General features: G+C 51.7%; 1 protein-coding gene across 1 annotated transcript in view; it reads left to right on the plus strand.

Annotated features, from left to right (window-relative positions):
- The window catches only part of MAP3K4 (mitogen-activated protein kinase kinase kinase 4), a 77,563-nt gene extending 67,328 nt beyond the window's left edge, over nt 1–10,235 (plus strand). The window contains exons 22-29 of the mRNA XM_029943266.1: nt 6–159; nt 1,217–1,287; nt 2,170–2,286; nt 3,159–3,318; nt 5,564–5,686; nt 6,472–6,578; nt 7,965–8,144; nt 9,698–10,235. Coding sequence (XP_029799126.1) covers nt 6–159; nt 1,217–1,287; nt 2,170–2,286; nt 3,159–3,318; nt 5,564–5,686; nt 6,472–6,578; nt 7,965–8,144; nt 9,698–9,718 — 933 coding nt within the window. The 3' untranslated portion in view covers nt 9,719–10,235. The remainder of the gene's footprint in view (nt 1–5; nt 160–1,216; nt 1,288–2,169; nt 2,287–3,158; nt 3,319–5,563; nt 5,687–6,471; nt 6,579–7,964; nt 8,145–9,697) is intronic.
- The last annotated feature ends 3,298 nt before the right edge of the window (nt 10,236–13,533 follow it).

The following is a 13,533-nucleotide window of genomic DNA, read 5'->3' on the forward strand; positions in this document are numbered from 1 at the left end:
TCCAGAAGTCGGTCCGATTGTTCGAAGAAAAGAGGTATCGAGAAATGAGGAGAAAGAATATCATTGGTCAAGTTTGTGATACCCCTAAATCTTATGATAATGTTATGCACGTAGGCTTGAGGAAGGTGACCTTCAAGTGGCAAAGAGGAAACAAAATTGGTAAGGAAACTGAGGGACATGACACGGAGGTCGCTTCTGTTAGAAATGGCAGTAATTGCACGGCTTTAGGTTAAAGCCATTTTCTCTTACAGACGTGGCAGACCTTTTGCAGAGGGTTCTGGTTTTTTGTTTGTGCAAATGTACGGTATCTGTAAAATGTGTTCTAAGAGCAATAGGAGAGATTTTAGATGTTTAAACGGTTCATTAAATTGATCAGCTTTGCTTGATAATAACTCCGCAAGTGGTCACTTGCCCATTGGTTCCAGTTGATGTTCTTACGAGCATATTCCTTCAAGAATATTACTGGAGAGAGACTGGATGCAAATAGGGAGAGTCTTTTCTAAAACATGGCCTGATAATTTCCAGGTGAAATAACTAATGGGAGATTGTGTGACAGAAGGAGCCTGATGATCTTCCAGATCCTTCTCTCTTTTAAATACATCTCTCTGTGGACCGTTTGGGTCTGATGAGGCAAACATAGCATAACTTATGAGTCTGTGAGCCTCGGGGGCCCTGAAGTTTCCGTGCAACTATCCATCAGGGCAGAGAACACGGAAAACAACGAAGTACTTCAGAAATGTTATCAGTTACTGTTACCCGTCTTAGCTGCGTACCACCCCCCCCCCCCAGTTTAATGTCCCCAAAGGTATGTTGGTACAGTACCCACTCCCGCACAGCCCTGATGTGCAGCGATGGGTGCGGTTAGACTCACCTCTGCTCAGGCTTACTCCTGGCTACTCCTGTGCCCCATCACGATCCCCGACCCTGACCTCCTGGAGGGTCATAAGGGCTGAGGGTGTGCACCTTCGTACCTCTTCTGCGGCTTGCCAAAGTCTCCTCCACTCTGTACGGGTATTTACAGTAAGGCACAGCGAAGACATTGCCTTGAGTTATTGGGGAACTATCAGAAACATTTTGGGTCTTGCAGCAGTGGACTGTAGGGAAGCGTTACAGTAGCTGTCTGAATATGATCCAGAATTCAGATTAGTATACATCTGCGTGACTTAAAATGACCTAGCTTTGGTGACTGAGAGCAGTGTGTGTGTTCTATTCACAGGGGAGGGGCAGTACGGGAAGGTCTACACCTGCATCAGCGTCGACACCGGCGAACTGATGGCTATGAAGGAGGTAAGTGCTCTGGCCTAGCGGGAGGCCCTTCTGTGTGACACGGGTTTGGTACAGAGCCTCTTAGCACCCAGAGCCCACCTGGGGGCCTCCACGTTGAGTGGCCCGGGCAGACACCCCGAGACAACAGAGCAGTCAACTCCCGCGAGGACCCCAGGGAAGGTGCTAAGGCCAGCGCCCAACCCCTCTGCCTTCTCGCAGGTGCACTGGTGCAGGCCGGCAGACTTAGCTGTGGGCCAAGGGCACAGCGATAATGGTCACACCTTAGCAGGGAGCTGGGGGGCGGGGGGGGGAGACAACGTTGGTGACCAGCTTTAGGAACGAGCAGCTGCAGGTAGGTGGGGGAGAGCCAGGAAGACGTGAGGAGGCCCGTCAGGGACCCAGAGACTGCTGTCGCTCATGAGGAATGCATCGGGACTCAGAAGGGCAGAGGAACCCGCAGAGCAGGAGGCTGGAGCTGCCAGGGCTGTTAGTGCAGGCACGGCACCCCCGCACACAGCGCCGAGCGCCTGTGGCATTTCTGGTCTTCCTGCGTGGCTCTTACCTGCCCTGCGTCCTCAGCCTCCTCCTCGCCTGGTCAAGATCTTCTTAAGGGCGGAACCCTCGTGGCTCTGCCTTCCAGGAACCCGTGCGCCCGTGGGCCCTGCTGACTGACTGACGGTGTTGTGAGCGTGCTCTGCACTCGGGAACGCGAGCCCCTCAGCGGCTAGCTCCCCAGGGTCACAAAGCAGGCGTGTTCCCTTCATGTGGCTCGACACAGGGAAGAGAGACTCACACTGACCAGAGTCCCTTGGGTCTGGACAGTGCACACGCCCTGGCATTGGAAGGTGTCTTGTTCCTGGCTTGTGGGAGGACTGGCGCTAATCAGCCCTTTTCTCTTCACAGATTCGATTTCAACCTAACGACCATAAAACTATCAAGGAAACTGCAGACGAATTGAAAATCTTTGAGGGCATCAAACACCCCAATCTGGTTCGGTATTTTGGTGTGGAGCTGCACAGAGTAAGCCGACTTGGGTCACACGGTTCTGTGTGAGGACGCAGTGAGGGCGCAGGTGGAGTCCTGTTCTACATCACAGGTCTTCTCATTTCAGAGCACAGTAACTTTGCCTAATTGTCAGGAACTCTGCATGGGTTACAGCATTTCTGCCTTCTCTCTGAAACTAGAGGAGTCCTTCCTGAAATGTAAGTTGTAGACTGTAGTCGTTAACCCGACGTTATAAAGCACTGAAACCCATCCTGCCAGCCAGAAGATTCTTCTAACGTGCCCCTCACACAGCGCGTTTCTGTGCCCCCAGTTTTCACCGACCGCTGCCGCGTGCGCTGCCAAGTAACGTCGGTTCTCCCCTTCCACATGTGTGAGGGCCATTGTGAAGCGAGAGCGTTCCAGCCTCAGATCCGCTTCCCCCGTGTGTTTAGAAGGAAACACTGAGGGAAAGAGGATAACCTGGAGCATCTCGGTGGAGTCTGAAGTTCCGGGGGAAGTTGGAGAGTGATTTTTAATGTTTTCACAAATGGATTCATGTCTGAAAAAGGATGTGTTTCAGTACTTAATAATCCATCTGTAGGGGCGGCCCTGTTGGCCCCTGTCTGAGATTATACAGCAGACTTCATTGCAGAGGCTTCTGGACACTTGTCACCCATGATTTGGAGAAGACGTTCGTGTCCCGACCAGCTGTGTAATTCCAGACAGGAGGCAGGCCGACACACGTGTGCAGGAGCGAGAGGCCACTGCTGCAAGGCAGACTCAGGGTCCAGCAGGACAAGTGTAGCCGACCGTTAGAAAGCAGATTCCTCTGGGGCGTGACCTGTGACACTTTCCAGACTCTCCTCGCAGTGCACGTGTGGACACGGCGCCGTCTGTTCCGCCCGCAGGAGGAGATGTACATCTTCATGGAGTACTGTGACGAGGGCACCTTGGAGGAGGTGTCGAGGCTGGGGCTGCAGGAGCATGTCATCCGGCTGTACTCCAAGCAGATCGCTGTGGCCATCAATGTCCTGCACGAGCATGGCATTGTCCACCGTGACATTAAAGGTAAGCCCTGGGGCGCGGGGCAGCTCCGTCTGCTCAGCGTCCGCCTCCTGATTTCGGCTCGGGTCATGATCTCACGGTTCATGGGTTCAGCCAGGATCCTGCTTGGGGTTCTCTTGCTCTGCCCCTCCCCCACGTGTGTGTGCTTGCACATGGGCACGCACTTGCTCGCTCTCTCTCAAATAAACATTAAAAAAAAAAAAAAGTAATCCCCACACTGACCTGGCTGCTGGGACCCGAATCCGCAGTGCCCACAGGGGTGCTGCCAAGACGCTCGTCCCCCTCCCACAGTCATTTCTTCAGAAGGAGGGGCCTTTACTGGGAATGTGCTGCCTCAAGGAGCCCACGTCCCCACCCATGAGCAGATAAGTCTGCTCTTTTTGGGTCACACTGTTTTCTGTGAACTCTTTTCTAGGATTCAGATTTGTGGGGCACCTGGGGGTTCAGTCAGATGTCTGAATCTGGTCTGGCTCAGGTCATGACCTCAGGGTTCATGGGTCCCAGCCCCACATTAGGCTTTGCACTGACGACACGGAGCCTGTTTGAGAGTCTCGCTCTTGCCCTCTCTCCCTATTTCCCTCTCTCTCTGCTACTGTGCTCTCTTTTCCTCTCACAATAAATAAATTTAAAAAAAAAAATGAAATGTGCTGTTTTTACAGGCTGATTAGCCCGCCTTACATACTTGCTAGGTGCTCATTGTCGGAGCATCCTTCTTTTCCGTGTCTGGACCCCTAGGGGTGCCGTGTTGAGCACTGTGACGATGTGGAGTGACAGTGAATCTGGCATGGAAGCCGGGTCTCGGGAGCGGGGGCATGGACACCGGCCTCCTCCAGCGTCGAGCTCTGCTCACGACTAACGTCATTGCGCTGATTTGACGTGCTTTTGTCTCCAGCAGGAGGGGACTGGTCGTGCTGGTCTCCGAATTGTCCCTCTGGTCTTTGCCCCTGACCTTTGTAATTGGGAGTCGTAGGGTTAATTAACGTGACAAATTGTTGGTCGCTCAAGGGCCCTAGAGCGAAGGAGCCCCCTCTGTCACACAACCAGAGGCCAGCCTGAACTAGAACTGGCCGCCTTCCGGCCAGGCCCTGGAGCCAGGGCAGGGCTGGGGTACACAGGCATTGTCTTTAGCATGGGTGTGAGAGCTGGGCATGTTCTCTGCGGTGGCCGGCCTCGGCTCCCAGCGCCCTCCCGTCTCACCACCCCGCCACCCGCCCCCATCTGCCCACACTGCACTGGGGTCCTTCTGAGCGTTTGCTTCAGTGGCCTTTTGTCAGGCTACCACATTGCTTGTTTCCACGTGTTGTGCCACCTTCCTGTCACTGGCCACGGTCAGGGTCCTTGAGTCAAACTGTTCACCTCTGTTCTTGTGTTTTTTGTATAATTCAGCATGGCTGATGTGCCCATGTGGGCTAGCCCCAGAGTCGTGAAGCTAGCACTGTCGCATCCACTGTGGGCACGCTTGGGGCGCTGAGAACTCTGTTAGATGCTTATCTGATGTGAGCGGCTCCGTCCTGCTTTCTGAGGAAGGGGCCGTAGGACACACGGTGCCAGAGCTGTGGGCTCAGCGGGGGCTGCGAACCATGTGTCGGAGCCTTGTGCAGCCTGGTGCCCTGAGCAGTGAGCCCGGGTCCCAGCTGGGGCACGGGAGGCACGCACGCCGCTTGCGGGGACAGAGTGGGCAGGGAGAGTATGACGTCGGCCCAGGGCGTGTGCCGGGCCCTCCGTCCTGCCCCTGCCCCGCACGGGAGCTGCTGCGTGTTCCCAGCTCTGTTGGGGGGACTGCCAGCACGAGCGTCTGCGCTTCACACACAGCTCCTTTCTTTTTTCTTTCTTTTTTTAAAATTCTGTTTATTTTTGAGAGTGTGCAAGGAGGGGAGGGGCAGAGAGAGAGGGAGACAGAAGATCCAAAGCAGGTTCCATGCTGACAGCAGAGAGCCTGGTGTGGGGCTCGAACCCATGAACCATGAGATTATGACCTAACATACGGCTCCTTTCTAAGTGTCCCTCTGGGTTTTCAGTGTCAGACTTTGTGCGTGTCTCACTTCAGAGCTTGTTGGTGGGAGCTGTCTGTACTGATGCTAAAATTGCTTCGTATTAACTTTTGTGAACAAGGCTTAAAAGTCTTTCTGTGATCATCTTTGTAAGTCGAGTTTCCTAAAGCTCTGCGGAACTCAGTCTGTGGGTCGGCTTGCTGCGAGTTCGGTCACTGCGCAGGCTTAGCCCCCTCTGCCCCTCTCCTTCTGCGCAGGTGCCAACATCTTCCTCACCTCGTCTGGACTCATCAAGCTGGGGGATTTTGGATGCTCGGTAAAGCTTAAAAACAACGCACAGACCATGCCGGGCGAGGTGAACAGCACGCTGGGGACCGCAGGTAGGGACGGGCCCGTCATCGTGCGCGTGCTGGCTGGGCCCCCTTCCCTCTGCTGTCGGCGCGGAGCGGGCACGGGGGGCGGCCTTCGCAGCGCCTTTGCCCCCAGCGTGAGAGGCAGGAGGACAGTCCTCTGTCTTCCCGGAAGAACGGCCGTTCTCGTGGGGTTGGTTGAAAGGGTCGGCGCCAGGACCCAGCCGTATGTTAAGCGCCACAGTGCGGGCTGGTTCGTTGTGTTCACGGGCGTGTGCTCTGCTGCCCAGCACCCGTGACGGCTCCACGTCTCTGCGGCAGCCGGGCGGTTCGCAGCAGCATTGGCCCTTCTAAAGGCAAAGGCGTGGGTGGGCACAGCCCGCGGTGTGCGTCTCCACACAAGGGACGTGCTGCTGGCACAGCAGCCGGCAGGCTCCCGCCCCAGCCCGCTCTTCGGTCCCCTGTAGGAGAGGCGTGCATGAAGGGTGATTACTTGTTTCGACTGTTTAGTGTCATAAAGCTTTACGTGCTCTTTTGTGGGTCAAATTTCACATTTTCTTGTGAATACAGTTTATCTGAAGAGTTGCCATTCAAAAATTGTGCTTTCGACAATAAGTCCGCCTCTAAAATGTCCATTCAGAAAACTGACTTGAGATAGCTGTCACTTTTGAGACCTCGGTTACGTGACTCCGAGAACGCCCTCCCCGCCTGCCCCGAGCAGTGGTTTCGTTTGCGGGGAATGTCGGGCAGCCCCGCTGACCGTGTGCTGCAGTGTTTACAACGCTTTCCTCCCACTGTGTCTGTGACTTTTAAAGCGTACATGGCTCCGGAAGTCATCACTCGCGCTAAAGGAGAAGGCCACGGGCGTGCCGCTGACATCTGGAGCCTGGGGTGTGTCGTCATCGAGATGGTGACTGGCAAGGTAAGCGGGGCTACGTCTGGGGGACGCCCCCCAGGGCTCTGGTCACTGACGGAGCTGAACGTGTGCTTTCGTTATGTATTACCTGTACCACAGACACATCTGCTAACTAGAGACTATGACTGACGATTGAAAAACGTGAGCTCTCAAAAGATACAGTACCGTGAAGACAAATGACAGACTAGGAGCCAAATATCTGTAAGATTTATAATTTTGAGAACTCTTACAAGGGAATAAAAAAGAAGTATGAAGCTGGAAGTAAAACAGAGAAGTGAGGAGCTGCAGAAAGAAACAGGAAGTCAGGAACTTACGTCCACTCCAGAATCAGCCCACGAGGGCGACTTTATCCATCATTTGCCAGACTTGGGAGCACCCACCAGGGTGTCCTCAGCGAGTGGACGAGCAAACTGGTAATCCAGACAGTGCAATATTATGCCGCAACGAAAAGAAATGAGCTGTCAGAAGGCGACTTGGCGGAACTGTTAAAAGCATGTGGCCACGTGCAAGAAGCTAGACTGAAAATGCCCCATTCATATAGTGTGATTCCAGCCCCGGGACCTTCTGGGAAGGGCAGTAGAAGGATCAGGTGTTGCTGCGGACTCTGGGAGGGAGGGCAGGTGACTGGACCGAGCACAGGGATGTCTAGGGCAGTGACGTGGCTCTGTAGCATGGAGTGTCTGCAGGTTCTCAGCATCCATCTTTTGGGGGCACCTGGGTGGCTTGCTCAGTTAAGCATCTGACTTCGGCTCAGGTTATGATTTCATAGTTAATGAGTTCGAGCCCCACGTCAGGCTCTCTGCTCTCAGTGCAGAGCGGAGCCCATCCTTTGGACCCTCTATCCTCCTCTCTCTGAGCCTCCCCCGCCTCACACATTCTCACTGTGTCTCAAAGGTAAACATTAAAAAAATTGAAAGTTTATTTAAAAAATTCATCTTTTGATGAAAATACTAATCAACTATGCAAATATATAAAGGTACCTTTTGTGTGTGTGTGTATGTCTGTGTCTAGCATCATTTTTATAAAGCAAAAGAAGTTAGAATCCTCTCATTAGCAGGGAGTTTTATTCTATCATTCGGCTTCTGAATGAAATCACATTTTATTATTATAAATGTCTATATGTTATGAATGTTACATGTCATAAATGTGGCTCTCAGTCACACCCATTCATGGATACATCTCTTGTGGCTGTTGTCATGCCCCAGTGGGAGAATCGAGGTGCTGTGGTAGAGGTCATGTGGTCCGCAAGCCTAAAATAGTTACTGCTGGCTCAGTAAGTAAAAGTTTGCCAGCATCTGACCTGTATTAATATTGAGATGCCTGAAAAGCCTTGAAAGTTTCATTTTTTATGACCATGTAGTAGTATTAAAGCCTGTTTCTCCCCTCTTTCAGAGGCCTTGGCATGAATATGAACACAACTTCCAAATTATGTACAAAGTGGGCATGGGCCACAAGCCCCCGATCCCTGAAAGATTAAGCCCCGAAGGAAAGGACTTCCTTTCTCACTGCCTCGAAAGTGAGCCCCGGATGAGGTGGACGGCCAGCCAGCTCCTCGACCACGCCTTCGTCAAGGTCGGGCGGATCGCCGGGCGGTGTCGTTCATGTCCGAGTGTTTGGCACTGCAGGAGATTTGGGAACTAAGATATAAAATATCTATACCTGGAATGGAAAGGAGCTAAATGTATTAATTATGCCAGGGGATTTTGTATGTTACTTTGGGGGACGAGTGTTCACTGAGTTTCTCTACTTGATCCATCTGGGTGTGTCTGCAGTACACTTGGGCTGTTAAATGGAATTTTAATGGAACTGGCTGAAAGGCCTCATTTCTACTCTTGAGAGTGCATAGTCTGCTTGAGTACAGGGCTGGTGATGACTTAATTCTAGGAGGGAGAGTTAGTAAGGACTAAATTCCAGGAGAGTACAGATGGGGGTATGAACGATTGGGTTGTGCCAGGAGAGTAGAGTCAGTAATGACTGAGCAGTCAGGATACTCAGCGCTTATGATGAGGGTACGTATCCATGTTGTAGGGTCACTGAGAGGAGCAATTCGATCCAGCCAGGCCGTCTCAGGTATTGCTTGCTCTGGATCGAGATGCCCGCGCTGTGTGGGTGGGTTTGGAGGGTCAGGCCGGGAGGAGGGGTTTGGCAGGGTGGAAAGGGTAAGACAGTCAAGGAACTGTGTGTAGCTGGGTCACAGGATATGGAAACTGATAAAAAGTAAGGCTGAAAAAGTAAGCGAGAGCCACATGAAGGAATTTGTTTTATTATAAGCATAGTAGTAAATAGTGCTTTAAAATGATCCTTCTGGAAGCAGAATAGTGAGGAAGTTGCTGCTACAGCTAATGGGCTGGGCATGGAGGGTCAGGGGCTAGGTATCAGCGATATTTAGGGGTTAAAATGGCCATCACCAAGTAGCTGATGAGCTGAGAAAGGCAAGTAAGGGCAGGGTATAGGACGGCTCCTAGGCCCCGGCTTGGGTCACCAGTGAGAGACCCCCTTGGCCAAAAGGAGTACAGAGGCAGCTGGCCGAGCGCCGAGTCAGGGAGGTGGTGCTTTTCTCTGCGGTACATTCTGGGTGAGGCATGTTTGGAACGTCTGCTTAGGGATATCGAAGGGGCATGTAGGTATTGGGGGCCCCCACCCGGGAGAGGATGGGGCCGGGACGCAGACCCGGGAGACAGAACATTGCTGGAAGAGTATTTCAGGGTGAAGGGGGGTGATGATGGAACCCGGGAGAAAACATCGAAAAGGCCCTGCTGGGGGAGCCCCTGACAGGGGAAAGGGCGGTGCAGAAGAGTGGGGCGACCACGTTCACGGGTAGGTGAAACTAAGGAACAAATAGCTGGGTTTGCTCTATAGATCATAGGATTTGTAATTAAGAAGAAACATTGTTATAAGGTATACAGACAGTTTGTGTTGACCTGGTATCATCCAGATACTTTCTTAGAGATGCCTTCCATGGCCAGCTGACTGAGCAGTGACTCGGCGCTGACCGTGTTCGCCGCGGCAGCCGGCCTCCCCTTGCGCAGCTCGGTGCCAGGCACGTCGGGGCGGCGGCAGTGACTCACCTCTCCGTCGTGCCCGGACTGCCACTCGGGTTCAGCTTTCTCCTGCCTCCCTCACAGGTGTGCACGGATGAAGAATGAAGCTGACCGGTCCGAGGCCTGGCGGTGTGTGTGCTCGGAGAGTTCTCTCAATCACTACTGTATGTAATATTTACATAAAGACTGTGCTGAGAAGCAGGATAAGCCTTCCTAACCTTCCAAGACTGAAGACTGCACAGGTGACAAGCGTCACTGCTGCTGCTGCTCCTGTTTGTGTGATGTGGCACGGGGCCCTTCCGAGTGACGGTGTCCACGAGGTAAAGAAGCTGCATGTTAAGTGCCATTACTACTGTACACGGACCATCGCCTCTGTCACCTGTTTCTCGTGTGACTGAGAACCGTGACACCAGTGTAGTATTTTTGACCTTCCTGGGTTCAGAAGCAGTTGTAGTGTTATCAGGTGTCCTGGGCCTTGTTGTTAAACTCTTGTTTGTCGAGTGCACTGACTGTGAAACCTTACCTTTTTGTTGTTGGCAAGCCACAGGCTTGTTACGCAAAGGCTGATTAATGAAATTTCAGAAAAAAGTTCTTTTTTCAATAAATGGTTTATTTTAGGAAAGCTCAGTCATCCCGTCTCTTAATGGTTATCAGCTTCAGAGCCCAGACATCGTCTGAGACCTGGTCTGTTGCTCTCACTCGTGCGTGCCTATTCCAAAGGGGCGCAGTCAGATGCACTAGAGATGGCACTGGGTTAGGAGTCCGTCAGGATCCACGGTCTCCTCGCTGTTCATGGGACGGGAAAGAGAGAAAGGAAACACCACTGCGGATGCAGGAGGACCCCTTTCTGTTCTCCCACGTCACCCGGGCAGTGTGGGACTGGTGGAGTGTATGCCTTGCTCCCAACGCTGGAGGGAGGCTGTCGGTCTGCAGGCCAGGATGTCAGGGTGCTGGGCCAGTGGTGCGTACTGCCCATCAGCTCTTGGGAAGAAAGCCTGTCCTTCGGAACGTAAACACTTCAGCCATGAGTTTTCTAAAATAGCCCGAAGTGTAGGTCATCGCTGGTGTTCTTTAGCTTCTGTTTGCTGTTAAATTTTTAAAAGATTGATCTTAAAGCTTCCTGAAATCTTTCTAGAAACTCACAGATGACCGCTGACACAGAGTGGCTGGCCCTGGGTGCGGCAGTTCTCGGGCACGTTGTGTTCACCTTCCTTCCTGGGCAGGAGTCCTATTCAAGAGATTAATGTCCAGAGGACGCTGGCATCACAGAAGGATTATACAAACACTTAGATTTCTTAAAACATTTCAGTTCTTTCAAACAGCTCTTGGAGGTAGAATTCACATAATCTTGGAAGAATACCATTCTGTGACTCCCAGTAATCCATTGCCCATTTGTTGTAATGTTTTTTATTTATTTTTGAGAGACAGAGATAGCACGAGCAGGGGAGGGTCAGAGAGAGGGAGACACAGAATCTGAAGCAGGCTCCAGGCTCTGAGCTAACAGTCAGCGCAGAGCCTGATGCGGGGCTCAAACCCACAAACTGTGAGATCATGACCTGAGCCGAAGCCGGATGCTTAACCGACTGAGCCACCCAGGCGCCCCAATTCATTGCCATCTTCACAGTCTGCCTTAGAACATCCCTCCCAAAAGAAGCCTTGTGTCCTTTTGGATCCCAGTTCCCTAGTGGGAGGTGACCACTAAGCCACCTCTGTCTTTATAGATTTTCCCTTTCTGGGCATGTCACTTAGATAGAATTTGACAGTACATGGTCTTCTGCCTTTGCCCTCTCACTGAGCGTGGTATTTCTGAGGCTTATCCAGGTCGTAGATGCCCTGGGACTTTATCTCTTTGCACTGCTGAGCGCCCCAGCGTGTGGAGATGCCACCCACTTGGTTTCTTCACCGACAGGCTTTGTTGTTTGCTTAGTACGGGGGTGATGCTGCTCTGAACAGTCACACGCAAGTCTCCGTGTGAACCCACGCTTTCATCTCTCTTGGCAGTGGGCCTTCTGGGCCACGTGGCAAATCCACATTCAGTAGTTTAAGAATGTGCCAGACTGTTCCCATGGTGGCTGCATATCCTGCATTGCCACCAGCAGAAGGTGAAGCTTCCTGCTCTGGGACCTCCTGGGGACCTCCTTGTCTGATGCGGGCCACTCCGTGTGAAATGCTGGCTCACTGCAGGCCTGACCTGCATTTTGCTGCTGCTGGTGGACATTTTATCCTGTGCGTGCTGACCATGTGTATATCTTCTTTGGGGAGATGTCTGGTCAAGTCATTTGCCCATTTTTTAATGGGGGTTAGTTGTCTTCTTATTGAATCATGCGGTATTTTTATATATTTTGGATATAAGCCCTTTACCAGGAATATGATTTATAGTAGTTTTTTCCCCCCAATCTGTCTTGTCTTAATGGTGTCTTTTGAAACACAGAAGTTTTTAATGTTGAAATCTGGCTCATTAACTTGTTCTTTATTGCATGTGCTCTTGATATCCTGTCTAAGAAATCATTACTGGCCCAAGGCCATGAACATTTCCATGTAGGTTTTCTTTGAGGAGTTTCTACAGTTTCAGCTCTTGCATTAGGCTCACCATCGATTTGTAGGTCGTGTGTGACGTTGGTCGGGTTCACGGTGCACTTCAAGTAACTCGTTCCCTAACTTCAACTGTGGGCAAGTCAGAGAAGCAGAGAGGAGCCCCTCCGCACACCCTACCCCTGTCCTGCAGCCTTGGCCTTCTTGCCTCGGGCGCGCACAGCTCTGTCTGGGCGCTACCTGTGGGCAGGGCGTGGGGTCCTGCGGGGTTGCGATGTGGTTTTGTGTCAACTTTAAGAGAGCCTGAGCTGCCCTGCACGGGCTGATTACCTGTGCTAATTTTCTCCACTGCTTTCCTTCCGCATCGTTTGCAAACGTTGGATGGATGGCTCTGGAACCTCGCTGGTGACTTCTTCTAACTTCCTATCAGGCTTGGGAGAGATCCGGCTAGAGACTACGGAACAAGAAAGTGTGATTTGTGTAGTGTACTGCATTCTTGAAATCCAGAGGGATTATTATTCCAGAATCCTAACTCTGTATTCATACTGCTTAGCTCATTAAATTTCAACAGAACATGGATGCCAGAAATGTCAAAAATATCTAGTCTCTCCAACATGCAAAACAAAACTTTCTTTTGTTATGGAAAAAAAAATGTTAAAGGTAGAAATTGTATGAGCCTTACTCAGTGGAAAGCTTTACTAACAGAGCCTCAGGAGTATTTCCTAGATACTGAAAAGATCTAAGTAGGTACTTAATAAATGCTTTTCAGAACATTCAGAACCTTAATATTAAAATAGGATGAGAGTTCGGGAGCTAGGAATGCCTCGTTTCTTTGCTTTTTTCACTGCCAGCTCTGACACTTCAACATACTGACTGTGTATGATGTCCTGGATTTTATTTTGGCCCATTGCATTTAGGAAAGGTTCTTATTTTTACTTTCAGAAAGGGAATCAAAAGGAGACCATGGAAGGTCACTTATCAAAGTGTCTGAGTCGGCGCCCCCTTCATGTGGCCAGCCTTCCCTGAGTGCCCGGTGCCCCGGCCCTGCCCTGCAGAGGGGCGTTCTTGGGAGATGTGCACCGACTCTGGAGGCGAAGTTTCCCATACTCTGTTTCTGACATGTGACTACTTGGTGACAAGTGCTGGGAATGGTGCAGGATGTCATGGGTCTATGTGCTTGGTCCCGACCCCCCTCGCAAGTTGTAAGCGGTGCTGGGTGGCACTGTTGCGGTAGCACTGAAAGCCACTGTGAAGTGGTAGGTTTTCGTTCACACTGGTGGAAACCCAAGCCGGGGCTGTGGGAGCGTGTTAGAGTGTGGGGTGTGCATTCACTTGTGGTTGACGCCTGATTGGTTCCCGTTCCCTCGATGCTGGGGGGGGGGGGGGGG

The sequence above is a fragment of the Suricata suricatta genome, chromosome 7, assembly GCF_006229205.1.
Source record: "Suricata suricatta isolate VVHF042 chromosome 7, meerkat_22Aug2017_6uvM2_HiC, whole genome shotgun sequence".
Classification (NCBI taxonomy): Eukaryota; Metazoa; Chordata; class Mammalia; order Carnivora; family Herpestidae; genus Suricata; species Suricata suricatta.